The 26,799-nt window shown below is 43.0% G+C and overlaps 1 protein-coding gene across 3 annotated transcripts in view; it reads right to left on the bottom strand.

Moving 5' to 3' along the window:
• ctdp1 (CTD (carboxy-terminal domain, RNA polymerase II, polypeptide A) phosphatase, subunit 1) overlaps positions 1-26,799 on the bottom strand; it is a 284,685-nt gene that overhangs the window by 136,977 nt on the left and 120,909 nt on the right. For 2 of the 3 annotated variants that reach the window (XR_005943330.1, XM_041190087.1), the window contains exon 11: positions 16,833-17,010. Coding sequence is in view for 2 of the 3 variants with exons in the window: in XM_041190087.1 (XP_041046021.1) it covers positions 16,833-17,010 (178 nt within the window). In the remaining variant the exon portion in view is untranslated. Of the gene's footprint in view, positions 1-16,832; positions 17,011-23,466; positions 25,710-26,799 lie in introns of those variants that run through there. The other variant, XM_041190089.1, reaches the window with a different exon arrangement.

The raw sequence follows: 26,799 nt of genomic DNA, 5'->3' as shown, positions 1-26,799 counted from the left end.
ATGATCGAGAGTAGACTGATGGGCAGTAACTGGCCGGGTTGGATTTGTCCTGCTTTTTGTGTACAGGATATACCTGGGCAATCTTCCACATTGCCGGTAGATACCAGTGTTGTGGCTATACTGGAATAGCTTGGCTGTGGAGGCACAGCAAGTTCTGGAGCAGAGGTCTTCAGTACTGTTGTCGAAATATTGTCAGGGCCCATAGCCTTTGCAGTATCCAGTGCCTTCAGCTGTTTCTTGATATCACGTGGAGTGAATGGAATTGGCAGAAGACTGGCATCTGTGATGCTCGGGACCTCCGGAGCAGGCCGAGATGAGTCATCCACCTGGTGTTTCTGGCTGAAGATTGTTACAAATGCTTCAGCCTTATCATTTGCACTGATGTGCTGAGCTCCCTCATCACTGAGGATGGGGATACTTGTGGAGCCTCCTCCTTCAACGAGTTGTTTAGTCGTCCACCACCATTCATGACTGGGTGTGGCAGGGCTGCAGAGCCCGAGTCTGATATACTTTTTGTGGAATTGCTTAGCTCTGTATCACTTGCTGCTTATGCTGTTTGGCACGCAAGTAGTCCTGTGTTGTAGCCTCAGCAGGTTGACACCTCATTTTTAGGTATGCCTGGTGCTGCTCCTGGCAGGCCCTCCTGCACCCTTCATTGAACCAGGGTTGATCCCCTGGCTTGATGGTGATGGTAGAGTGGGGGATATGCCGGGTCATCAGGTTACAGATTGCGGTGGAGAACAATTCTGCCGCTGCTGATGGCCCACAGCACCTCATGGATGTCCAGTCTTGAATTGTTGGATCTGTTCAAAATCTGTCCCACTTAGCACGGTAGTAGTGCCACACAACACAATGGAGGGTATCCTGAATGTGAAGATGGGGCTTTGCCTCCACAATAACTGTGTGGTGGTCACTCCTACTGATACTGTCATGGACAGATGCATCTGCAGCAGGCAGACTGGTGAGGATGAAGTCAAGTCTGTTCTTCTCTCCTGCTGGTTCCATCAACACCTGGCGCTGACCCAGTCTAGCAGCCACGTTCTTTAGGACTTGGCCAGTTCGGTCAGTAGCCGTGCTACTAAGCCACTCTTGGTGATGGACATTGAAGTCCCCCACCCAGAGTACATTCTGCGCCCTTGCCACCCTCAGTGCTTCCTCCAAGTTGTGTTCAGCACCAATTCATCAGCTGAGAGTCGGGGTAATCAGAAATGTGTTTCCTTGCCCATGTTTGACCTGATGACATGAGACTTCATGGGATCCGGAGTTATGTTGGGAACATCCTGGGCAACTCCCTCCCGATTGTATACCCCTGTGCTGCCACCTCTGCAGAGATGGTGATGATGGTGTTTGGCACATTGTCTGTAAGGTATGATTCTGTATGACTACATCAGGCTGTTGCTTGACTCGTCTGTGCGACAACTCCCCCAATTTTGGCACTAGGCCCCAGACGTTAGTAAGGAGGACTTTGCACGGTCCACAGGGCTGAGTTTGCTGTTGTCTTTTCGGTGTCCAGGTCAATGCTAAGTGGTCTGTCCGGTTCCATTCCTTTTAGACTTTTTAAGCAGTTTGATACAACAGAGTAGCTTGCTTGGCCATTTCAGAGGGCATTTAAGAGTCAACCACATTGCTGTGGATCCAGAGTCACACGTAGGCCAGGCTGTGTAAGGACAGCAGATTTCAGTGAACCAGATGGGTTTTTTACAACAATGGTTTCATGGTCATCATCAGACTTCTAATTCCAGGGGCAGAATATTTCGCTTGTCGAGCGGGCGCGTGCCCGAGGAATGAGCGTGAAATGATGTGCGATGACATCAGGCGAGCGTCCTGACATCACTGCGCACTCGCGTGGATATTTCAGTCGGCGGGCACATGTAGGAGTCTATTAAGGCCATTAAAGTCATAATTAGATGACAGTTTTTTGCTGTCCAGCCAACCTTACGATTGACGGGCAGGCGAATTTGCGAAACCTCATCACCAACCCCCCCGCCAAACTTTGGCTTCAACTCCACTTTCCTGCCTGTTCCCCATTATTCCGGACTCGCCTGTAGTTCAAGAATTTGCCTGTCTCAGCCTGGAATATATTCAATGACTCAGCCTTCACAGCTCTCTTAGGCAGAGAATTTCAGGGAGGCCTTTACTAAAGACTTTTCACAAACCAGTCCTACAGACGGAAGGCACGGGTGTTTCCATTGGGATTTCCACCAGTCAGAGACCACAAACAAGTGACCCGATCCAAAAACCAGCCCTCGAGAAGGTGGGATGGCACTTAGATATGGTGATGTTGTTACCGATCTGAAGTGCGCTAAATTGCTGTAGAAATATACCCTTCCACAAATACTGCATCATGAACATAACATGATGAAAACCAGTCCACACGATTCCTTATGAAGCTATTGTTAAATTTTGTACTTAAAAATATTTCACACAGAATCATAGGGAGTTTAAGGAAGAGGCCACTTGGCCCATCGTGTCTGTGCTGGCCGAAAAGCAAGCCACCCAGACTATAACCTCACTTTCCAGTATTTGGTCTGTAGCCCTGCAGGTAACAGCACTTGAGGTGCATATCCAGACACCTTTTCAATGAGATGAGGGTTTCTGCCTCTAACTCCCCTTGCTGGTAGTGGGTTCCAGACCCCCACAACCATCTGAAAAAAAAACTTTCCTCATCTCCCCTCTAATCTTTCTACCAATCATTTTAAATCTATGCCCCATCGTCAATGACCGCTCTGCTAAAGTAAATAGGCCCTTCCTATCCACTCTATCCAGGGCCCTCACAATTTTGTACATCTCAATCTAATCTCCCCTCAGTCTCCTCTGTTCCAAGGAGAACAGCCCCTTCCTATCCAATCTTTCCTCATAGCTGCAATTTTCCAGTTCTGACAACATCCTTGTTAATCTCCTCTTGTACCCTCTCTAGAGCAATTACATCCTTTCTGTAATGAGGTGACCAGAACAGCACACAGTACTCAAGTTGTAGCCTAACTAGTGTTTTATATATTCCAGCATAACATCCCTGCTCTTACATTCTATGTCTTGGCTAATAATGGAAAGGATTCCACATGCCTCCTTCACCACCTTATTAACCTGTCTTGCGACTTTCGGGGGCCTGTGGACATTCACTCCAAGGTCTCTGACTTCCTCCACACCTTTCAGTATTCTCCCATTAATTGCATAATCCTTTGCCTTCTTTGACCTCCCAAATGTGTCACCTCACACTTCTCTGGGTTGAATTCCATTTAACACTTTTCTGCCCACCTGACCAGACCATTGATATCTTCCTGCAGTCTACAGCAATTCTCCTCACTATCTACCACGTAGCCAATTTTTGCGTCATCTGCAAACTTCTTGATCATTCCCCCCCCAACATTTACATCCAAATCATTAATATGCACCACAAAAAGCAAGGGACCTGGTACTGAGCCCTGCGAAGACCCACTGGAAACAGCCTTTATGCCTGGGTAGCTAATCAATTATTAAAAGGACATCTCTTTTTCTGTTTTGACTTGCAGGTTGTTTCGAGTGCCTGGCCTTATTCACAGGGAGGGGTGAAGGGACCACCCCAGGTGAAAAGAGCCTTGGTTTTCTTGTGCAGACTGCAGGAGCACTCATGCTTGTAATTTACCTTTCATGGCCTCAGGGTGTATTCACAACCATGATGTATTTTTCTTTTTAAGGTTTTTGTTGTACTGCAGGCCAACACTATAGCCAAATCAGACACAACGCCGGCCCACAATCAGCAACGAGATAAACAATCAGAATATTTGTTTAAATGATGCTGGTTGAGGGATAGAAGTGGTAGGGGTCTTCCTGCTGCAGGGTACAAGGAAAGTCCCCACCACTTCCTTGAACAGGGCCACAAGATCTTTTATGTTCAACTGAGCAAGAAGACACGGTCTTAATTTAACATCGCACCCAAAAAAACTGCACCTTCGACAGTGCTGCACTCCCTCAGTACTGAATTGAAATGTTACCCTAGATATATCCTTCAGTCTCTGGAATTGGGCTTGAATACGCCACCTTCTGACTCAGAGGCTGACACTGACACTGCCATGAACTCAAGTATTTTAAATGGGTTTGCATCAACATTATTAAGATTAAATCTAAATTTACATCGATGTGCATTGTTCTCTCTTCCCCGGTTAGTCTGGCGGACAAATTCCAAAGCCAATATTGGAAATGTTTCCCTCACACCTCTCACAGATGGACTTGAAACAACACAGACATGTAATAGATGCCGCTAATGAACCACAAATCAAAGCGTAGCTCATGTCTGTCAGTAATAAATGATACGGTCATCCAAAAGCGTGCACTTGCTCAGATGTCTACAAAAATCACTGTTAATGAAATCAGACTCCTCACTTCTCCTGATAGTGAGGAGTCCCACAAGGCACTGACCTCAAGGTTTCATTATTTACATATCAACTTTTCTGGAGGTGTGCACTCTGCATGTCCTCCATACTGCTCAGCAAATACAATTAACACTCTAGCATCTCTCATTATTGCTACAAATCGCAGTTCTGGTCAAGCATTGGTTAAGAAGAGAATACATCTGTGTGTATTTTACTGTTCCTCACTGCAAACTCTGATACATAAATTAGATGACTCACTTGCACAAATGTGGCAGCAGAAGATGTATTTACAATCACACTGTAAAGACCAAAAACTGAAATTTATTTATGGTTTAATCCATTTCCCAGATTTCACAATCCATTGCATGGGTAAAGGCTCAAGTCTCACCACAACAACCACCGCCCACCCTCCTCTCCCCCCAATCTAAAATGTGCGGTGAACACTTGGCTTGAAAATCAAATCTTCATGTTGCTTTGCAGCATCTATACCCCCAGGATTGTGATGTAAATGGATCATTTCAAGAGGTCCAAAATGATGAAGGGAACATCCACCGAATGCAATAACTTGTTACCCTTCAACATTGCCCAAAGTGTATAGCTCAGTGCTTTACTTGACCTTCGTTACAAAGCAGTTCTTTTTCTCCCCCTGGACGTTTCCCCATAATGTGCCATTCCTCTACCTTTGACAACAAATTAGTTGTCAGGACAATCAAGCTTCTGAAGGCAACTGCACTGTACAAACCACATTTATTCGGTTACTCGAATGTTTTAATCTATCTGGTTCGACTCGCAATCCCTCTTACAATTTGTTAGACTGAAATCTCTCCTGAATTTCCTTCCTCGCCTGATCCGGTCTCGGCATCTCAGCTGCACCCTTTCCCAGTCTCCCTGCACTTTTCAATAATCTGTCCGGGAAACTTCTGTGTTTTCAATTCTCCCTTGAGTTGCGGGGGGGGGGGGGTGGGTGGGGGAAGAGAAGGGAAAAGAGAGGTAATTCCAGCATATTCCACTATCGTGCCAGCTGTAACTCAGAGCGCAGCACTCTTGTCTCTGAGTCAGAAGGTCGTGGGTTGGAGGCCCACTCCAGAGGCCTGAGCACATAATCCAGGCTTGCATTCCAGTGCAGTACTGAGCGAGCGCTGCGGTGTGGAAGGGCAGTCTTTCAGACATGGTGTTAAACCAATGCCCTGTCTGGCTGATGTCAAAATGCCCTGGCATTATTTCAAAGAAGAGCAGGGATGTCCCTGGACCATCATTTATCTCCCAAGCAACATCATTAAAAAAAAAACAACAAATTACTTGGCTATTATCTCATTGCTGTTTTGTGGGACCTTGCCACGTGCATATCGGTTGCTGTGTCTCCTACGTGTTCCGTCCTACAGTCCGGAGGTGGCAGGGACCCCCAGCGGAAGGCTCTCTCTGCGGGAGTCCTCCCTTTTACCATCAGGGATTTGGGGGGTGGAGGGTGTTGCATGCAGCAGTTCTGTGCAATAGGAGGGTGCAGAGGCCGCCTGTGTTTTCTGCGGCCTGGAGGGATTTGTGTTCCATTTCGTTATAGACTGCCAGAGGTTTCAGCCCCTTTCTGATGATTTGAATTTGCTCCTCAAATTTTGGTTCCACTTTCCACCCCCACGCTCCTGATCTTTGGTGTGGGGTTGGAGGTAGGAGGTGAGGAGGGAGGAGGACCCCCTTGCCTGCTCCTGGGCCTGGCTAAGGTGACCATTAACATGTCCAGACAGCAGGGTGGGGGGGTCGTCCATCCTGACTGTCTGCCCCTCTTCCTCTTCCGCAGCTATGTTCGTGGCTAAGTGTCCACTGGTACGCTCGAGGCTTTCAGCAACCAGTGGGCACCATGGGGTCTGGAGAGCATCACCAGGGCTGAAACACTATTTAAATTTAATTCATTAAGTTTCATTTTAAAGTTTTAATTTTGTTACAGTGCCACATTAGGGGCCATCACCCCTCTTATTTTATTTTGTTTTTTTCTCAAAAGCGCATATAGGTAGGGGATAGCTGGGACACTGGGTTGAGTGAGAGAAGAGCTGAGAGATTGAACAAGTCAATAAACTCTCAGTAAAAGCAAAACGCTGTCTTGGTTTCGGCTTGGATCCAGTTAACGTTCCACAGAGGGAAGCTTTTAATGTTGTTCGCTGGTAATAAAACATAATCCACAACCCTGGTTTTGAACAATCCCCAAGCTTTTGATTTTATATAAAGTATTGATATGTGTTTGTCTCTATACGTGTGTGTATGTTTGTCTCTATGTGTGTGTGTGTGTGTGCACATCCACTTAGCACCCACACTGGGAATAATTTCCAATATCTCAGCTGAAGCTACTTTGACATTTTGCCAAGTTCAATAAAATAATTGGTTTTCTTTTGTCTTGTGTTACACATCAAAGATTTTCCTTGTACTTGCAGCATAATCCCTTTAGTTTTTTTAAAAATAATTCCTACATTACAACAGTGGCTACACTGCAACAGTACTTAATTGACTGTAATTGGGATGCTCAGGAGTATGCAAGTTTGCTCTTTCTTTATAATGATTAACCCTTCCTATTCTCAATAAAAATCTTATATCTATATGGCACCTTTCATGACCTCAGGGCTTCACAAAGCGCTTAACAGAAATTGAAGGACTGCTGAAGAGTAGTAAACCTGGTAGCTAATTTGTGTACAGCAAGCATCCAACAGCATTGTGACAATGTTCTAGTTTTAGTGTTGTTGGTTGAAGGATAAATTTTGGCCAGGACACCAGAGATAACTCCGCTGCTCTTCTTTGAAATAGCGCTGTTGGGTCTTTTCCACCCACCTGAGGGGGCAGATGCGGAACCTCGGCATAACATTTCATGAAAAACGTAGCACCTCTGACACTGCGGCACTCCCTCAGAAATGCAGCACCGTTGCAATGTAGGAAATGGGAGAGAAAGCTCAAGGGATTACTCTGGCCAGGCCTCCCTTTCTGTTAAAATGATTGGAGCCGGGGTGGGGGGTTGGGGGTGGAACCTTAATTGATAATTGGAACAAATTGGAGGGAGTTCAATGAACAGCAACAGATCTGTGTAGTCTAAGGGAATTCAACATGTGTTTTCTTTTAATACGGAGCGTTTTTCCATCAGTGCGGTGGAATAGTTAGAGCAAAAATGTTTTCCCCTCAAGACTTCTCCTTAACAACATCACTGTGAATGTGAATTATGGCCCTCAACAAGGTATTGAAGCAGTGATGTAATAGGTCACAGCCCAGTGGAGCAGTTAGAACTGAAAGGAGGAAGCATCGTATCAAAACTCAACAGGGTGATTAGTCTGCTCGCTACTAATAAATTTAATAAAGTGCAAGATGAATCGCTAGTTCCTTCCCCCACCTATCTGTGGTGGAGCCAGTCTCGACATGAAGCCAAATACCAAAGACATAATAATTGCCATAAATTACACACTGACAAAGTCATAAAGATGCAGAAGTTTAACAGCTCCAGTACACAGGTACATTGCAGGCAACATATCCCATTCAATTAAGATCACCTTGTATGCTAAGTAATGCCCAGAGGCTTTTGAATTCAGATGCACTTTACTTCCTGAACTGCTGAGAAGTTCATTTGCTGAAATGAGCTCCATCTAATACTTGGGAGTAACTAAACAAACTGGTGATAAATGTACGGTGTTCTGAAAGCTGGGCGTTTGCACAGAATTTATACAATTTGCATTTTCCTTTGACGGAGGGATGTAGTTGAACAGAAAAATGGATAGTCAAATTAAAGGTGGGGGATATTAGGAGAGGATGGCCAAAAGTGTAATTAAGGTGGTGGGTTTTTAAGGAGGGTCTTAAGGGAGGAGTGGGAGGTGAAGCATTCTGGGGATGGAATTCCAGAGCACAGGGCTCTGGGCAGCTGCAGGCAGAGCTGTCAACAGGAGAGGAAAGGAAGGAGGGGGATATCCAGGAGGCCTAGAGTCAGAGAATGGAGAGCTCTGGGGAGCTGGAGGAAGTGACAGAGATCGGTAGGGATGTGGCCATTAAATTGGAAGTAAATGTAGTCATCTGGTGACATAGGTGTGCATGATCGTTTCAGCAGCTGATGGGTGAGGCAAAAGATATTACAGAAGAAGTAAGACGACCTCCTGATGGAACAGTTACGGAGCCAGAAGCTCAGCAACGCAGTATTTTGTGCCTGTAAATATTAAGAATAATTTCAATAAAATGGTCAGGTGGGGTAGAAATGTGATTTCTAGCATCTTTTAAAAAGTAGGTTTGATGAGACACCCAATATTTTAAAAGATGCAAAACAGGTAACAGGACTGCAGAATTAGACCATTGGCTTCAGATAGAGAACATTGATTGTAAATTCTAAAACTGCATAGGAGTAGCCTTATCCACAGGAGTACTGCACTGACTTCTTTGCAAAGAAACCATTTTGCAAAGCAAAATTGTGATTACATTTAATTACACTCATGAACAATGCAATTCCACCTGCCAAAACCGGGTACTTGTTGAGTCTGCAATACAATGGCTTTTGCAATAATTGCTAATCTCCAGCCTTCCAGCCACAAACCAAAGCCTCTGAAAACCACCAGCTCATTTAAAAAGTGCATTAGCTGCTGCAAAAGTTGTGCAAAATGCTGCTGTATGGTTTCACTGCACCGTGCTGTGGGAGGGAGTGCTGGTGTGTGAAAATGTGCAGAGTGGTGTTCACCACTATTGAAAGGAATTTGGAAAGAAATTTGTAAGGGTGCTCTCCAAAGACGGTGGTGTAAATGTTCTCTCTCTGCTCCACCCCAGCCCGACTGGTTCCAGGAAAACAGCGGTGAACCCTCTTTCCTCATTGTAGGAGGAATATCTTCCTTCACACCTTTTGCAAACACTAAGAAATGTTTGAAATATCAAATGCATTTGCACTATTTCTTCTTATGTTTTTGCCACAGCGCTTAAACGTTAACAAAGATAAACTGTATAAAACTCAAACAGAATTACCTGGAAAAACTCAGCAGGTCTGGCAGCATCGGCAGAGAAGAGAAGAGTTGACGTTTCGAGTCCTCAAGACCCTTCGACACAACTAGGCGAATCCCAGGAAGGGGTGAAATATAAGCTGGTTTAAGGTGGTGGGGGGTTGGGGTTGGGTGGGGGGAGAGAAGTGGAGGGGGGTGGTGTGGTTGTAGGCAAAAGTAGTGATAGAAGCAGATCATCAAAAGATGAGCAGATCATCAAAAGATGTCACAGACAGCAGAACAAAAGAACACATAGGTGTCGAAGTTGGTGATATTATCTAAACGAATGTGCTAATTAAGAATGGATGGTAGGGCACTCAAGGTATAGCTCTAGTGGGGGTGGGGGGAGCATAAAAGATTTAAAAATATTTTAAAATAATGGAAATAGGTGGGAAAAAGAAAAATCTATATAATTTATTGGAAAAAAACAAAAAGAAGGGGGAAGAAACAGAAAGGGGGTGGGGATGGAGGGGGGAGGTCAAAACTCAAGACTTTTTATTGGGAATTTGCCCTCAAATCTGAATAATCCGTGTTGCGGGTCTAATCCTTGATACTGTAGTCTGAACAAAAGTAAAATATTCAGATCCCCTTTGAGTCATTATCCATCTTACCGTACTCAGCAAGTGTAACTGCTAATTATTATACCGTGCAAACTTTGCCTTCAAAGTTACCTCAGAAAAAGTTTAACAGTTCATGCTTCATCTTGTTCTGATGTTTTATGTCAAATTAAACCAAGAAACTAATGACAGTTCCTTTCAAAGGTTTAACTCTCAGAACCTTTCCACTTAAGAGGATGAGGCTGACAACCCGCAACTTCTGTCACCCTTTTGTTAATGACCAATTTCGTGGTTGCATCATGAGGAACGTTCAAGAAGTGTTAGGCACTGATGCAGACTGGAAGCTCCAGCCTGCTGCCCTGTTGAGGTTCTTCAATGCACAGCTAACTCTATGTGAACCCCATTCAAACTTGATAGTTAGGTTTCTCACACAGGTGACAGAAAACAAGAGGTTTAGGCATCACAAACAAAGAAAATGCTATTGTAGAAGCTTAATCATCTGCTGCAGATCTTCCAATGTCTTTACAAGATGTGTGAAGAAACCAGGATGGCTGCCAAAAAAGACCCCAAAAATATTTTATAGTGATTCGATCCATTCCTTTTTTTCTTTGTTTTATTGGTATGTTTTTTTTTCACTCCTCATGTTTGATTCATGGTTTTCATGTGTGCTTAAGTAGTTCACAATTGGAGGTTTGCCTTTTTTTATTCATTCACGGGATGTGGGCTTCGCTGGCTGGGCCAGCATTTATTGCCCATCCCTAGTTGCCCTTGAGAAGGTGGTGGTGAGCTGCCTTCTGGAACCACTGCAGTCCATGTGGTGCAGGTACTCCCATGGTGCTGTTAGGGAGGGAGTTCCAGGATTTTGACCCAGCGACAGCGAAGGAACAGCGATATACTTCCAAGTCTGGATGGTGAGTGACATAGAGGGGAACTTCCAAGTAATGGTGTTCCCATGTGTCTGCTGCCCTTGTCCTTCTAGATGGTAATGGTTGTGGGTTTGGATGGTGCTGTCTAAGGAGGCTTGCTAAGTTTCTACAGTGCACGTTGTAGATGGTACACACTGCTGTTACTGTGCGTCATTGGTGGAGAGAGTGAGTAGTTGTCGATGGGATGCCAATCAAGCAGGCTGTTTTGTCCTGGATGTTGTAGAGCTTCTTGAGTGTTGTGGGAGCTGCACTCATCCAGGCAAGTGGGGAGTATTCCATCACACTCCTGACTTGTGCCTTGTAGATGGTGGACAGGCTTTGGGGAGTCAGGAGGTGAGTTGCTCGCCGCAGGATTCCTAGCCTCTGACCCGCCCTGTAGCCACAGTATTTATATGGCTAGTCCTACTTTCACAATTAATTTCTACATTCCTTACCACTTGAGTTCTGACTTGTGACAGTATCTGAGCACTGACCTTCAGAGGTTAGTCCGAGTTGCAGGGGAAGATACGATATAGCAGTTAAACGTCATAACCATGGCCTGAACATTAGACAGCCCATGAGCCACATCATGGGAGATCAGTAAAATATCTTGAAATAACAATTTGTATTGAAAACTGGGCTCCAACAGGGAATATAGTTTTAACTACCACAGCTGATGTTTTATGTCTGTTCCACGTTACACAGTTTAGGTGCTAATCAGGAACCTTTCTCAATCACAGCAATGTTTTGCAAGGGTGGGGGGGGAATGACATGTTAAAGGGATCGTCAATTGAGGCCTTATGGATTGAGCTTAGGAACAAAAAAAGGGGCAGTCACACTACTGACAGTGTACTACAGACCCCCAAACAGCCAGAGGGAGATAGAAGAGCAAATCTGTGGGCAAATCTCTGCAAAGTGGAAAAACAATAGGGCAGTAATAATCAGAGATTTTAACTACCCCAATATTAACTGTAATAGCTTTAGTGTGAAAGGAATGTAGGGAACAGAGTTCTTAAACTGCATTCAGGAGAACCTTTGTTGGCCAGTATGCAACAAGTCCAACAAGACAGCGTGCACTTCTGGACTTAGTTTTAGGTAACGAAGCTGGACAGGTAGGAGGGGTGGCAGTGGGGGAGAATTTTGTTGGTAGTGATCATAATCCAGTTAGCTTTGACATAATTATGGAAAAAGGAGAAAGAACAGAAGTTAAAGTTCTAAATTGGGACAAGGCCAATTTTACTGAGCTGGGGGGTGAATTAGCAAAAGTGGATTAGAACAGCGACTTGAAGGTAAATCAGTGTCAGAGTTGCAGGAGGCATTCAAAGGGGAGATTCAACGGGTTCAAAGTAAACATGTTCCCACAAAGAAAAAGGGTAGAATGGTCAAATATAGTGACCCCTGGATGTCAAGGAGGTTAAAAAGAGTAAGATGAGGCAAAAAAGGTAAGCTTATGTCAGGCACTGAGAACGCAATAACATAGAAAGCTGGGAGAAATATAGAAAGTGGGAGGATGGAATCAAAAAGCAAACTAGGAGAGCAAAGAGAGGGCCTGAAAGAATATTGGCAAACAAAATCAAGCTGAACCCAAAGATGTTTTATCAATACATTAAGAGTAAGAGGATAACTAAGGAAAGAGTAGGGCCCATAAAAGACCAATGAGGTAACCTGTGTGTAGAGGTGTAAGATGTGGGTATGGTTCTTAATGAATACTTTGAGACTGTCTTCACAGATGATGCAAACATTGTAGTCAAGTAGGAGGAGTGTGAAGTATTGGATATGATAAACATGGGGAGAGAGGAAGTATTAACAAGGGTTAGCAACCTTGAAAGTGGATAAATCACCAGGGCCAGGTAAAATGTGGCCCAGGTTGTTAAAAGAAGTCAGGGTGGAAATAGCGCAAGGTCTGACAATCATTTTCCAATCCTCACTGGATGCAGGTGGGGTACCAGAGGTCTGCTAACATTGTACGTTTGTTTGAAAAGAGAGCGAGGGATAGAGCGAATAATCACAGGCCAGTCAGTCTAACCTCGGTCGTGGGCAAATTATTCCAATCAATTCTGAGAAGCAGGATAAACTGTCACTTAGAAAGGCAAGGATTGACCAAGGATATTCAGCATGGATTTGTTAAGGGAAGGTCAAGCCTGATTAACTTGATTGAATTTTGTGAAGAAGTAATAAGGAGGATTGATGAGGGTAGTGCAATAGATGTGGTCTATATGGATTTTAGCAAGGCTTTTGACAAAATCCCACATGGTAGATTGGTTTAAAAAAATAAAGCCAATGGGATCCAGGGGAATGGAGCAAGTTGGATACAAAATTGGTTCAGTGGCAGGACACAAAGGGTAATTGTTTTTTTGACTGGAAGGCTGCTTCCAGTGGGGTTCCGCAGAGCTCAGTACTAGGTCCCCTGCTTTTCGTGGTATATATTAAGAATGTGGACGTAAATGTAGGGGCAATGATCAAGAAGCTGGCAGATGACACAAAAATTAACCACGTGGTTGATAGTGAGGGGGATTGCTGTAGACTGCAGGATATCAATGGGCTGGTCAGGTGGATAGAAAAGTGTTATATGGAATTCAAACTGGAGAATGTGAGGTGATGCATTTGGGGAGGTCAGACAAGGCAAAAGAATACACAACAAATGGGAGGTTTCTGAGAGGTGTAGAGGAAGTGAGAGACCTTGGAGTGAATGTCCACAGAGTTTTGAAGGTCGCAGGACAGGATAATTAGGTGGTTAGGTTAAGGCAGCATGTGGAATCCTTTCCTTTATTAGCCAGGGCATAGAACATAAGAGTGGGGAAGTTATGCTGAAACTATATAAAACGTTAGTTAGGCCACAACTTGAGAAATGTGTGCGGTTCTGGTCACCGCATTACAGGAAGGATGTAATTGCACTTGAGAAGGTACAGAGGAGATTTACAAGGATGTTGCCAGGACTGGAAAATTGCAGCTATGAGGAAAGATTGGATAGAAAGGGGCTGTTCTCCTTGGAACAGAGGAGGCTGGGGGGAGATTTGATTGAGATGTACAAAATTGTGAGGGCCCTGGATAGAGTGGATGGGAAGGGCCTGTTTACTTTAGCAGAGAGGTCAGCGACAAGGGGCAAAGATTTAAAGTGAGTGGTAGAAGGACTGGAGGAGAGATGAGGAAAAAGCATTTTTACCCAGAGGGTAGGAGGGATCTGGAACTCACTGCCTGAAAGGGTGGTAGAGGCAGAAAGCCTCATCTCATTCACAAGGTGCCTGGATGTACATTGAAGTGCCCGTAACCTGCAGGGCTACGGACCAAATGCTGGAAAGTGGGATTAGGCCGGGTGGCTCGTTTTTTTTTGGCTGGCACAGACACGATGGGCCAAGTGGCCTCTTCCTGTGCCATAAGCTTTCCATGATTCTATTGAAAGGCTAGGAGGAGACAGTAGCATAGTGGTAACATCACTGGACTCGTAAGCTAGAGGCCCAGGCCAAAGCTCTGGGAAGCTGGTGGAATTTAAATTCAATTAATTAATCTGGAATATAAAGCTAGTCTCAGTAATGGTGACCATGAGGCTATCATGTGGTAAAAGCCCACCTGGTTTACTAATTCCTTCCTTACCTGGTCTGGCCTACATGTGACTCCAGGCCCACGGCAATGTAGTTGACTCTTAAATGCCCTCTGAAATGGTTCAGCAAGCCAGTAGGGTATGGGCAACAAACGTCGGCATCACCCACATCCCATGAAAAAATAAAGGGGAAAAAAAAGGGCGCAAATTCCACACTGCAGTGGTAGTTGAAACTCAACTCTTACTTGACAATGCATTTTTTTTTCTATTCTTAACAAGGCCCTCACTTCCAAAAAAAAAACCAAAATGATTCCCAGGGGACAAATCTATAACGATTGTCACTGAGTACCTTAGCAATTCCACCGGAGCAAATGAATGCCGAACCTATTCATTAAACTGCCTGAAATACTGTCCAAAATCGTAAGGTGATATGAAGAAGCAGCCTCGCTCTCTAACGGTTCAAAGTCTGTCCCCCAACACACCTTGTTGGATCTGAACAAGACCTGGCTGCAGATTTGCTCCCTGATCTGGCTTTAAGCTCCGAGGCTTCACCAGATCAGACCATGGGCTGGATTTTACAGACCCCACCCCCCCAATCGGGCATGTTTTCGTCTGGGGTGGGGAAAGAGGTACATCAAATGTGAGGAGTGCCTAACTACCTTCCTGCCCACACCCAAGTTGTGCCCCAATGATGGGGGGGAAGGGGGCAGGCCCTATGTAAATAAATAATTAAGGGTCAATTGAGCTTGTTTACAAGCCAACTGACCCCAATGTTACACTGCTCAAGGAATAACATGGTTGGCATGAACAGGCAGGTGAGAGTGGCAGCCTGCAGTGAAAAATCCATATCCCACACCCATCGCCCCCCCCCCATCCCACCCCACCCCACATGGTGCACAATCCTTCCCTGCCCAATACCCCTGACTTACCTGAAGCCAAGAGCCATTGGGGCCTTCATCCTGGGCCTACTTGCAGTCCCAGTGGTGCCACTACTGAGCTGTGATGCTTCCAAGGGCGGGACTTCCTCCCAGTGAGGAGCGGAAGTCCCAAACGTTCCTTATCGCTGCTGCCGCAGCTGGTTATGGCTGCGGGGGTAGACATTTTCCCAGCTGTCAGTTTCTGGCTGACATTGTTTAGTCACGGGGTTGTGGTGGGTGGGTGGGTGGGGGAGGCAGCAACCGAGAGCTATCCCTCCCCGTGAAATCCAGCCCCACGCTTCTGCACTGGACTACGTCGGGAATAAATAAGACCCCGCTTCTGCCGGAATCTGCTATTTGTTTTTTTTCTTTCCCGATCTGCGATGTGTGGATAAACCTAATCTACATCATCTGTCAAGCTTGGCTTCATTCTTGGACTCCTCTTCTCCATCAATTTTCTGCTCTGGACTACACAGCCTGAAACACAACCACTTAAGATTCTGTCTCTGTCTTGCTGCTATTTTACAAACCACTCTCACTCCCTCCCCGGTCTTTTAATAGCCCCTATCTGGCATCTTTCCTTCTCCCTTTAAAAGACTCATAGCTATTCTTTTATTTAAGGGAACAATATTAATGCAAATGCTTCTTTTAAAATATCAGTCTCTGTCTTGTTGTGCGCATCTACTTTACTGAATCAAATCCAAATCGCATTAAATCACTACAGAAGCAGCTTTTTAGTTTTAAATTATAGTGCCTGCATCAACTGTGAACAAAATAAAAGCAAAATTAGTTTGATTGCTACACATTACACAGCAAGACTGGAAATTCACTTCAATATTTTTTGGAAAATGAAGTTTTACATCTTTCTAAATTTGATACATTAAACACTTTTGAAGATTATTGATGAGGTTTAATATTAGGACCGTGACTGCTAAGCTATCAAATGCTTATGTACATAATGCCATAATATACATTGGCAGAACCTGCAGTAAAGCATGAATGCCATGACAAAGTTTTCATAACCAAGCTTACAGGACACAAATTCACACCAGGAGCATTTCAGGTTTCCGGGCCACCAAAGCAAAACTGATCATTTTCTACATGTTAATTCAAGCATCTTAACTGCAACCGCAAATTGCAAATTAAGGTGTGAAGGCAAGAAGAGATAATACAAACGACAAACTCTACTATTAGGTAACAAAAAGTTTTCATCTCCAAAAGTAAATTACTTGCATGCAATAGTTTCATTAGCAGCATTGGCTCCAAAATTGATTCGGTCAGAGATCAGCACAAAGCTAAGCAAATATCTTTATCCAGCACCTTAACTGGTGATAGAGATGTTTCAGTGAATTTCTTTTGAATTCTGTCTCAGATTGCAGTTCTGTGTCTGAACATCGTGCGCTCTGATTTTCTGCATGTTATTTAGAACAGAACAGTATGGAATTCAACGAAGGACTCGACCGGTAAATCTCATATCTTAACCGCATAATTTTGTGCATTGACCTTCCCATTACAGCTCACAAATGCTGCAAGTGATTACTTCCCTTTCTCCGTTTGAACCTGCTTCCTTTCTAATTTCCTTTCTCTCACCTCTTTGTCCATGCTCTCCAGGTCCTCCTTGCAGAGTGTGTAGAGGGGCATCGTCTCAGACATGCTCGGCTGACGTTTCCGAGTGCCGGCTCGTGAGGGGCCAGGCTTCTCTTCACTCTGACTGGAGTTAGGCAGCTCATCTTCATCTAACATCTCATGCTGGTGCGGCTGTACAACTCTGCAACACACAACACGACCTCGTTGAAGGCAAATTGTCTACTTGCTAAGATTCTGATTTATTGCACGGGGGAGTGTGACAGGAAGAGAAAGGCAGGGTCATTTTTTCCCCCCGAAACTTTTGCAGTTTTATCATCTTTATCCTGCAACAGCAATAACACACACACAACACAGACATGCACACATGCAAACATGCAGGCACACCTGCACACGCCCCTAAAACATTTAATGGAACCCAATATATTTCTTTCAATCATCCCAGCCCAATTGGAATTGGGAATAAGAATAAAATGGAGAGGGGGCCCCATTAGGAACAAAGGTCTTCAAAATGGGGTTGGGTAACTCAGTTATCTGAAATAATTACTCCATCTGCCCTGGGCTATCTTGAAATTTAAAACATATTACTGTATTGTAAAAGGATGCCACAGTTGCACATAAGTTATGCTGAAGATCTATAATGTTAAATCAACCGACTATTCTACTTTTGTTCAAATCCCTTTGAGAAAAAGGAACACAAAGAGGAGAGGAGGGAAGCCGTACACAACTGAATTGTCAAGTTATCTTAAACACTAAAGAAGATGGCATGGTGCTGAGAAAACTAAATTATTCAGTGAGTTAAATCACTCGCTTGGATGGAAATTAATCCAAACTGATGGTTTCTTTCTCCCCTCTTTCTGCTGCCTGAAGCGACTTAATTGTAAAATGCACCTAGACAATCTCCATTTAGTCACTGGTCAGGAGGGGGCCAAAGAAAATGTAACTGTTCACTATAACAGACAATTGGTATCCAACTGACATTTTCAAGCAAATGCAACTAACTACAGCAAAAATTGAAGTAAATTGTAGTCGTTCTTTCAGAAGGATTATACATCAGGTTGCTGGGATAAATTAGCAGTTTTATTTTATATCTGTTCTGTGCTATACTTGGACCCCTCATTGCCAACAGAGTACCCAAAGTGAAAGAGTGTTCCTCATTTCTCTCCCGAATAATTCGTAGAATAGATGAACTTCGTCAATCCTATCATATGCTCCATGGTTTAAGAATGTCGTCCAGGTGTCAGACAATTTCTGTGCTGTAGACCTCTTATGGCTCTAAATTCCTCAATCCCAGCCTTCCAGTAAACAGACAAACTCCAAGACAGTATGCAAGCACATGAACAGGAGTGGGCCATTCAGCTCCTTGAGCCTGTTCTGCTAGTCAATTAAATCACGGCTGATCTGTATCAAAGCTTCATTCTCCACCCTGGCCTCCAACCGTTCCAAGTAGATATGCTATCACTGCTGAACTTGAATACAAATAAATGCAGAGATCAGTTACTTTCGCAGGATGTGGGCATCCTTAAGGTGGTCTTGCCTTCTTGAACCACTACAGTCCACGTGGTGTAGGTACACCCAAAGTGCTGTTTCATTTCTCAAAGTATCAGATCATATTTGTGTTGTTTGGTGTAGGAATGAATTCGAAAAAGGATTAAGACACAGGCCTTACTGAAGTCAATACCAAATTGTTGAAATTTCATAACGCCTGGCAAATTGCTCATCACCCAAATGAAAACCTCATCTTGGGAAAAAATGGGGTGAGTTATAGTGACTGTTGTTGTATGATGCCTTGCTGCAGTACTATTGATAGGCTTTTGGCAGTACCTTATACAGTGGCAAGTATTTTCAAAATAATTGTGGAGATAAACTTGGTACAAAGGATCGTAAAATTAATCTAGGTGAAAAAGGAAATCCACAACCATTAACGCGTTCAGTAACTCTTTCCCATCTATACAGTAGTTATCAGCAACATTTCAGTAAAATTTGAAGTATGTCCACTTCAAAAGCAAATTGTATTTACATAGCATCCTTAATGTAACAAAACATCTCAAGGAGCTTCACAAGAGCATCATAAAGCAAAGTTTAATACTGAGGCACTATAGGCTATAGCAGGCCAGATGGCCAAAAGCTTGGTCTAAGAAGTGGGCTTTAAGGAGCATCTTAAAGGAAGAATAAAAGGTAGAGTGGCAGAGAGGTTTAGGGCAGGAATTCCAGAGCTTATGCCTTGGCAACTGAAAGCACAGCCACCAGGACTGGAGTGCTTAAAATCAGGGATAGACAAGAGGCCTAACCTAAACTGCATTGTTCCTGTTGCAAGTGTTGGGTTGAGAAAATTCGCCTTTTACTAAAGCTAAGGGCACCTTTCAGCTGTTTAAGTGTATTGAGCATTTAACTGTGTTCTAATGTCCACTCTAATAAATATTAGGGATCTGCTGTTCCTAAATTTTACTTGCACAGGGCTTCCTAAAGGTGATCACAGGAACCAAGCCAAACTGTTTTCAAACGCTTTGTGGTTATTGCAGTTATTGAAGAAATGGATCAATTATGTGACTCCATCTTGACTGGAAAAATGCACAACATATTCGTGAATTGAATGAGGTGCTGAGTACATGTGTGAAATTACATGCTTTCCCCTACACATTATTTTATTAAGGCACAGATGAATCATGTAATTTTTATTACGTCAAGTTTTATTGCCCAATTTAACAGAGGAAAGAAACATGGAGTTGGACTATGGGTCTGGACATGTCTTGCATGCTTGGCAATCATTTTGGTGTCAAACAGGGAAGCATAATACAATTTCCCCAATGATTAAAAAAAAAAGGGCCATCAATCAGTGTCTGTTAATTTTATTTTGTTGCAAAACCGAGAGTCATGTAGATGCTGAAACGTTAAAAATCCAACGATGATACCATAATATCTCACTGATATTCAGTTAAAATGATTAATGGGAACCTTAATCTTTCTGATTATCTTTATACTTTGCACTGTGGCAATTTTTCACACAGTATTCACCCCTTTTAGAATCAGGCGATCATCGACATTGCATAACAGAGTTTATTTTGTGGAGAAAACAAATGTTATCGCTCAGCTTATTCAGTAATTAGTACCAGTATAATTTAGAGAAATTCAGTACATTTTAATGTATGGCATCCTTAATTATCACCTCAATTTGCTTCCAGCACCAATGCCAGACCTGTGAGTAGCAAGACATGGCATCTCAAAGTTGTCTTCCTCTTCTTCTTAGGCAGTCTCTTTGGACTGAGAGTGACTTGCTTCCCCCCCCAGTTTGATGGGCTCGGAGGTGGCTGGTAAGTCCAATGCATGATCTGCAGATTTTGCCACATGCGGGGCAGGTGGTACTTGAAAAGGTCGGTTGTTTGAAGGTTTGTGTGCTCTCTCCGACGACTCCACTTCATCTCCGTGTGCTCCTGACAAAGTCTCTCGATGTGTTCGGCGCCTTTCCGAATGAATCTTCTCCACTTTGTTTGCTCACAAGCCAGGGGCTCCATGAGTTGGTGGGGATGTTCGACCTCTTCAGGGATGCTTTCAGGACATCCCTAATGCGTTTTCGCCGTCCTCCTGGGAGTCTCCTTCCATGACCGAATTTCAAGTAGAGCAGCTACTTTAGGAGTCGTGTGACAGGCATAGCATGACACGCTCCGCTCTAGCTGAGCTGGTTTTGAGTGATTCGTGCCTCAATGCTGGATGTTCAAAATACCCCAAGACAGTCCCTATGCTTTAAAGATCAAAATCAATTATTGCACTGCACAGTAGTTTCACAGTTCACATTGCTGTGGCAAAATAGGACTGCACAATAGTACAATAGTATTACACAAGTTTACATAGGTAGGTAAAAATATTGTGGGAGTTGCCACATCTGCAAGAGATTTCCTTGGTTCTCAACTAAAAGACTTGCTGGTTGAATTGTAATTCCTCCTCCTTCAGGTACCGTTCCCTAAGAGGGAGTTGGCGATCATGGACTTCCATTGGATTGGTCCATGATTATGCTTGGGAAAGTACTGCAGAGGCTTATCATTGCCTTCTGTAGTCTGACTGACCAGGAAACTTTCCCACTCTTACTGCTAACAGGTGAATTAGGAGGATTTATGGGCTGACAATCAACCTGTTTGGCTGCATTATGAGTGCACTTTCCATAGTCAAGTCCTGGACTTGAACCTGGAGCTTCTGACCCAGTGGCAGGGTCACTACCCCCTGCACCACAAGGCCTCTGCCAGGAATTACATTCATTAATTATTCAATGCAAATATCCACCATAAATGGGTTTGTCATTGTTTCAATGCATTGACAAAAACAAAATTCAATGCCCACTGATATGGAATCCTCCATATTATTTTCTTTTGTGAATTTGTCTTGGTAATGACAATTTGAGAACACCAAATGTTAAAGCCAAGTTACTTGCCAGGACATAACAACCACCAAGATATGACACTCTCCCTCCCTGGGCCATCAACTCATTATTGTCTGCTCAGATCTGGCCTTTTCAAAACCATCTCCAAAGAATCTGTTTCTTCATCAAAGGAAAAAAAATGTGCTTGTAATCCAGGGATGTTCTCATGACCTTTGGTCTTCTATTTGCAGCTCTTCTCCAGGTGAAGAGAAACTTTAGTAGAAACTTCCAAAGTGATCTTTTGCAAATGTCATCAGAGACCCTATTAAGAACCTATTCAGCTCCTCTATGAAGAACTGGAAGGATGATCAGTGCTTTTATCCTTTAAATCAACTCAATGTACCGACAGGTACATTGAACTTGCTGCAGTAAAGGATCTCACTCTTTGTGTTGCTAGACAATTCCAGTGCCCATCAGCTCAAAATATTTTTGCACCATAATCTGTTGGAGGTGTGAGCTGATAACAGCGTAGAGAGGGCCACAGGGCATCTGGTACCTTGGTGAGCAATGGGACTAGCTATGTATTTCCTGAGCAGAAGTCTTGAAGATCTGATCGCTGAGCAGTTTCCACTCATCTTTTACGTCACTTGTGGGAGGAAGGTCAAACTGCACAGTGGTTGTCATGTGGCAATAGATGGGTCCTTGAGGAGTTTAGAGATCTAATTATGGTCATGCTTGGCAAGTTGACTTACGATGTTTTGCCTGATCTTTAGATCTTGGCGCAATTCAGGGGGTAGTCCATTCAGCAATCAGCTCCTCACATGGCATGAGTTATCCTGACATAAGGCTCTTCCTCCCATTTGTCAAGGAGTTGCAAGTGCTTAGATTGTAGGTGTTGGCAGGTTATTTGTATTTTTCTTTCAGGTGGAACATGGTATTGGTTATGGACGGTTGTGCTTGACACACAACAGAAGCAGAAGAGGTCCCTACAACCACACCCCCCCTCCACTTCTCTCTCTCTCTCCGCCCCCCCCAACCCCCCCACCCCACACACACCTTAAACCAGCTTATATTCCAACTCTTTCTTGGACTCGAACTCAAGTTCTGTCGAAGGGTCATGAGGACTCGAAACGTCAACTATTTTCTTCTCCGTCGATGCTGCCAGACCTGCTGAGTTTTTCCAGGTAATTCTGTTTTTGTTTTGGATTTCCAGCATCCGCAGTTTTTTTGTTTTTATATAGAAGCAGGAGAGTTCCATTTGACTTTAACCAATGAGATTTGAGGACTGAGAATGAAACAGAGGAAGGGCAAAGAAAGAGAAAGGTTGACTTAGAGTCAAATTAGAAACAGAAAGAGAGGAAAAGAAAGATTGGATTATGGATTAATAAAGAGAAACAAGAAAGGAAAATAAGAAAAATTAATTTAAAATTTGACATTTTTGTTGAGTTTCTGACGACTGACTGCAAGGTTGAGATTGAACAGTTTAAACTGTCCACTTTCTGGGCCAGAGAGGTTGATTGGCGTCGCACTGACAATGATCACATCATTAAAAGGTACTCGCACTATCAATGACCAGATTTGACTTTCTGCAGTGAGCTTACAAGGTAATTAACGCAAGCATCCAGCAACTTCTTAACAATAACATAGGAGCTATGGGTGAGATGCTCTTTGTGCAATGCAAATGGTGGAGTGGTGTAAATTGACCAGCAGGTTCAGGAGATTCTCAACTCTCATCCCCTGAACTTGTTGCCGAGTTTTTGCACTCAATACAGGCAGCATCATTAACATGCCATTTTTATCCATCAAGATTCAGCCCATGTTACTTTGGTTATTGTATTACCATAGTGTCTTACCCACTTTTCTGTTGTCTATTATTTTATCTGTGGCTAAAAGTGGACAAGTGTTCTGCTTGATTCATGCAATAGCTGAGTGATGTACTATTTTGCTGTTGAGTTAATGGGAGCATGTGGTGGGAGTCCCAAGTGCACTTTAATGAAATATAATTCATGACAGATTCAGGAGCTATTACAGTTCAATAACACTACAAATTTCTACAGAAGTCAATAAAGTTGGGGCCCCTTCAGTTATCAGTTAACTTACTGCTCTCTTAGATTGGACTATCCTACTGGAGTTGCTTTCATTAAGTAACCATTCGGTGAGGAGTTCAACAGAATTAAAAGTTTCATGAAAGAAAGGCTTTATATTATACCATGCACTATAGTCCAGTCATGCTTGACTTGATTTTGTATGCTGTCTTCTCTTGCAAAAAAAAAATGCCAACTTTAGTAATTTAATGTATCTGAATGCTTTATTTCAGTAATAGTAGAACAGAATATGGGTAAAGTACTAGGTTGGTACTATCATACTTTTAATGCAATTAATACTCTAAATTACTGCGAGAGCTGCAATGTAGGAACTGTACAGACTACAATCAATAATTGCAGGCTTTACAAATTGCTGTAAGTCCATTAACCAGGTGCAGAAACAGGCACAATAGGGCCAAATGTCTCCCTCTTCTGCGGTGACCTTTTTATGATTCTACGATGAGCAAACTTCATTCATACCCTTACTAGCATTTAAACTATACTGACATTGACTTATTAAGAAACTGTGCCTAGGAAATGACAGCAAGCCACAAGAAAAAGACCAAAACCTTTATCAAAGAAATAGGGTTGAAGGAGCGGCTTAACAGAGGGTGGAGGGGTTTAAAGAAGGAATTCCAGAGTTTAGGGCATTGGCAGCTGGTGGAGCGTTGGAAGCTGAGGGCTATTCAAGAGGCCAGAGTTGAAGGACCACAGAGATCTGGGACAATCGTAGGTCTGAGGGGAGGTTACAGAGATAGGAAGGGGAGAAGGCCATCAAGGGATTTGAAGACAAGGATGAGAATTTTAAAATTGTGGCATTGTCGGACCAGGAACCACTGTATCTCAGCAAGCACAGTTCCAGGAACCAAATACAGCAAGATCTGTGTCAAAAATCATTAGCAGCTCTGGAGAATTAAATATTCTTGGATTCAAAAGCTACTCAATTGACATATTTAGGTCAACGTGGTACTGCAAGGTGGCTGCAGCATGCAATAGAGAAATAGTACAATACCGTGTCAAATTAGAGGGAAGCAGTGCTGAATGGGGCGTGAATCAGCTGTCAAACAAAAAACATTAGCAAAGGACAAGTTAGCAGAATCTGGCCCAACTAAGATCAGCTATTTTCTGATTAATTTGGTACATAAATCTGGCCACTGCTCTTTAATTTCAAGCGATAAGAGTCCAGGTTGGAATTCATTCCATTCAAACGACCGATTCAAAACTACAATATCACTGATCTACTAACAGGTTTTCTGCTTCACTGAACATTTTTCATTTGCAAGAAGGTTTTTTTCTTCCCCGCTCTATTTTTAAATTGATCTCTTATCTATTAAGTGCCAAGACCAGGCATAGATTCTGTTCTTCACATTCCTAAGTAACCCATAACTTACTTGTGGTCTAATGCACAAAAGATGGATTCTAAAATTAACAGAAACATGACAGAATCACACCAGGAAGGTGAGAGAAACATTTGCCTAGAGCAGCATAAAATCTCACGTTTATTTCAATAGGCATTTTGAGCATCTTTCTGCTTTAGTTAGGATCATTCAACATTCTATACATGATCAAACTAATTAAAGTTTGATAATGTAGCCTCAACAATCCTGAAACATGTAGCCAAGAAACCCCAATTCACAATGAGTTCCAATGCTCCATGACTTCTGAGCGTTTCCACTTCCTAGGTCAGCACACTAAAGTTTAATCAATTCAGAAAAGTATTATTCACCAATTTAAGAGGGTCATAAATTTAGGCAACTTGTCAATGAGTCCGAGGCTAGCCTTTAGCCTGGACAAATAGCCACCCATATCTCCTCCAATTAAAATAATCAGATTTGTGATATAGCATACAATATAACTAAAAGAATAATGTGTGGTGTGGTATATAATACACCAATTAAAAGAGAACGTGGTTACCAATAACACAGCAAGTGATATTTTAGACTTCAATTAAGAACAGAAAGTGTGCGATAGCTATTATATAAACTAATTGCTACTGCTGTCTCAGACTGATGGCTAAAGTATTAAGGCATCTAAATGGGCCATTTTAAAAACTCCAATTTAAAGCAGCACTTTTTTTTTTAAATTGCGCCACCACAGAGACCATCACGACTATTTTCAAAAAAAAGATAAAAATCATGAAGGATACAGGCACGTTTTTATCACATTCATTTTCAGAAACCACAGGTTTCATAAATAATAGAAATTACAGCATAAAAGGAGGTCATTCAAATCAACACCCCCAGCACCAGGGAGAGGAAGTCATCTGTGATGTCTGGCAGGGGTCCAATGCGTTTTTCAGCCATTTATAGGAATTGTCGAAGCAATGAAGAAAGTACGTGTACCAACTTCCCTCAACTTTCGTATCCAGGGGGAGTTAAAACATGTTCCTGTACAATGGCACAGTCCTTATGCAAGTCTTAAAGAGAATCGCCTTTTTCAAAAAAGAATCTTTAAAGAGAGATAAGATTGGGAAAGGAGAGAGAGAAAAAAAAAGTAAGGGTTTATCTAGAGTAGTGCGAAAGATGACTCTCGGTTAGTATCTTTACAAAAGAGGCCAGAAGTCAGTCAAGAAATCTGCTCTAGATTTATACCATAACTTTATTCATGCATGAAGAAATAAGAATACTGTGTTGCAGCATAGATGCACTGTAAACCAAAAACAAATTAAGTGCAAAAATATGTCATTTGGTTACACATGAAAGGAGTCAATGTTCAAGGTATGTCAAAAATGTACAATAAATATTCACCAGGAAACATGATAACGATAACATAATTAATTGCTCCGTAGTGGTAAATGCTAGACATCTTGTACCCAAAGATCATCATTCTCTGAACGTAATCACAAGAGTGGTCCAGCAACAGTCGCAGTCCATTTAAGTCTCTTCTTCAGTTTTATCCCATCTTCTGAAGCTAAACCTATTCTAGACTCCTGTTCTTTGATTAGTGCAGATGAAGCTTCGGTTTAATGTGTTCGCTGACCTGAATGTATAATTTCCTGATTCAGGGATGAGTGTGCTACCAACGGAGCCAAGCTGGCATTTAAAACAGGGCACAGGATGTAATGCGGCTTCAACATCCTTCAGTTGTCAGCAATCCCTAAGGTCCGACCGAACATGCAATGGTCGGTTCCCTTCTCACTGAGAAAGTCAATGTTGGAGTACATGCTAGAGGGGCCTCCAAAAGAGCAATGTTTGTTGCCCAACAACAAAGTTACCTGTAACAGCTAATGACTTTAGCAATTAATCAATTTTAAGTGTTTAAATCATAAGCAATGATCAAACTTCTTCCCATAAGACAAAAGCAAAAAACTGCGGATGCTGGAAATCCAAAACAAAAATAAAAATACCTGGAAAAACTCAGCAGGTCTGGCAGCATCTCCGGAGAGGAACACAGTTAACTTTTTCCCATGTTTGACTCCAGAAAGCCAGTTGGCAAAGCACAGAACTGGAACCAATCTTTATGCACTTTTCCATTTATTTACAGAGTTACACATGACAAGCATACACCTCCTAATCCAACAACTGCAGTTTCCGTCTGT

The sequence above is a fragment of the Carcharodon carcharias genome, chromosome 6 (assembly GCF_017639515.1).
Source record: "Carcharodon carcharias isolate sCarCar2 chromosome 6, sCarCar2.pri, whole genome shotgun sequence".
NCBI lineage: Eukaryota > Metazoa > Chordata > Chondrichthyes > Lamniformes > Lamnidae > Carcharodon > Carcharodon carcharias.
Note: the sequence above shows the minus strand (reverse complement) of the source record. Positions and strands in the feature narration are given on the sequence as shown.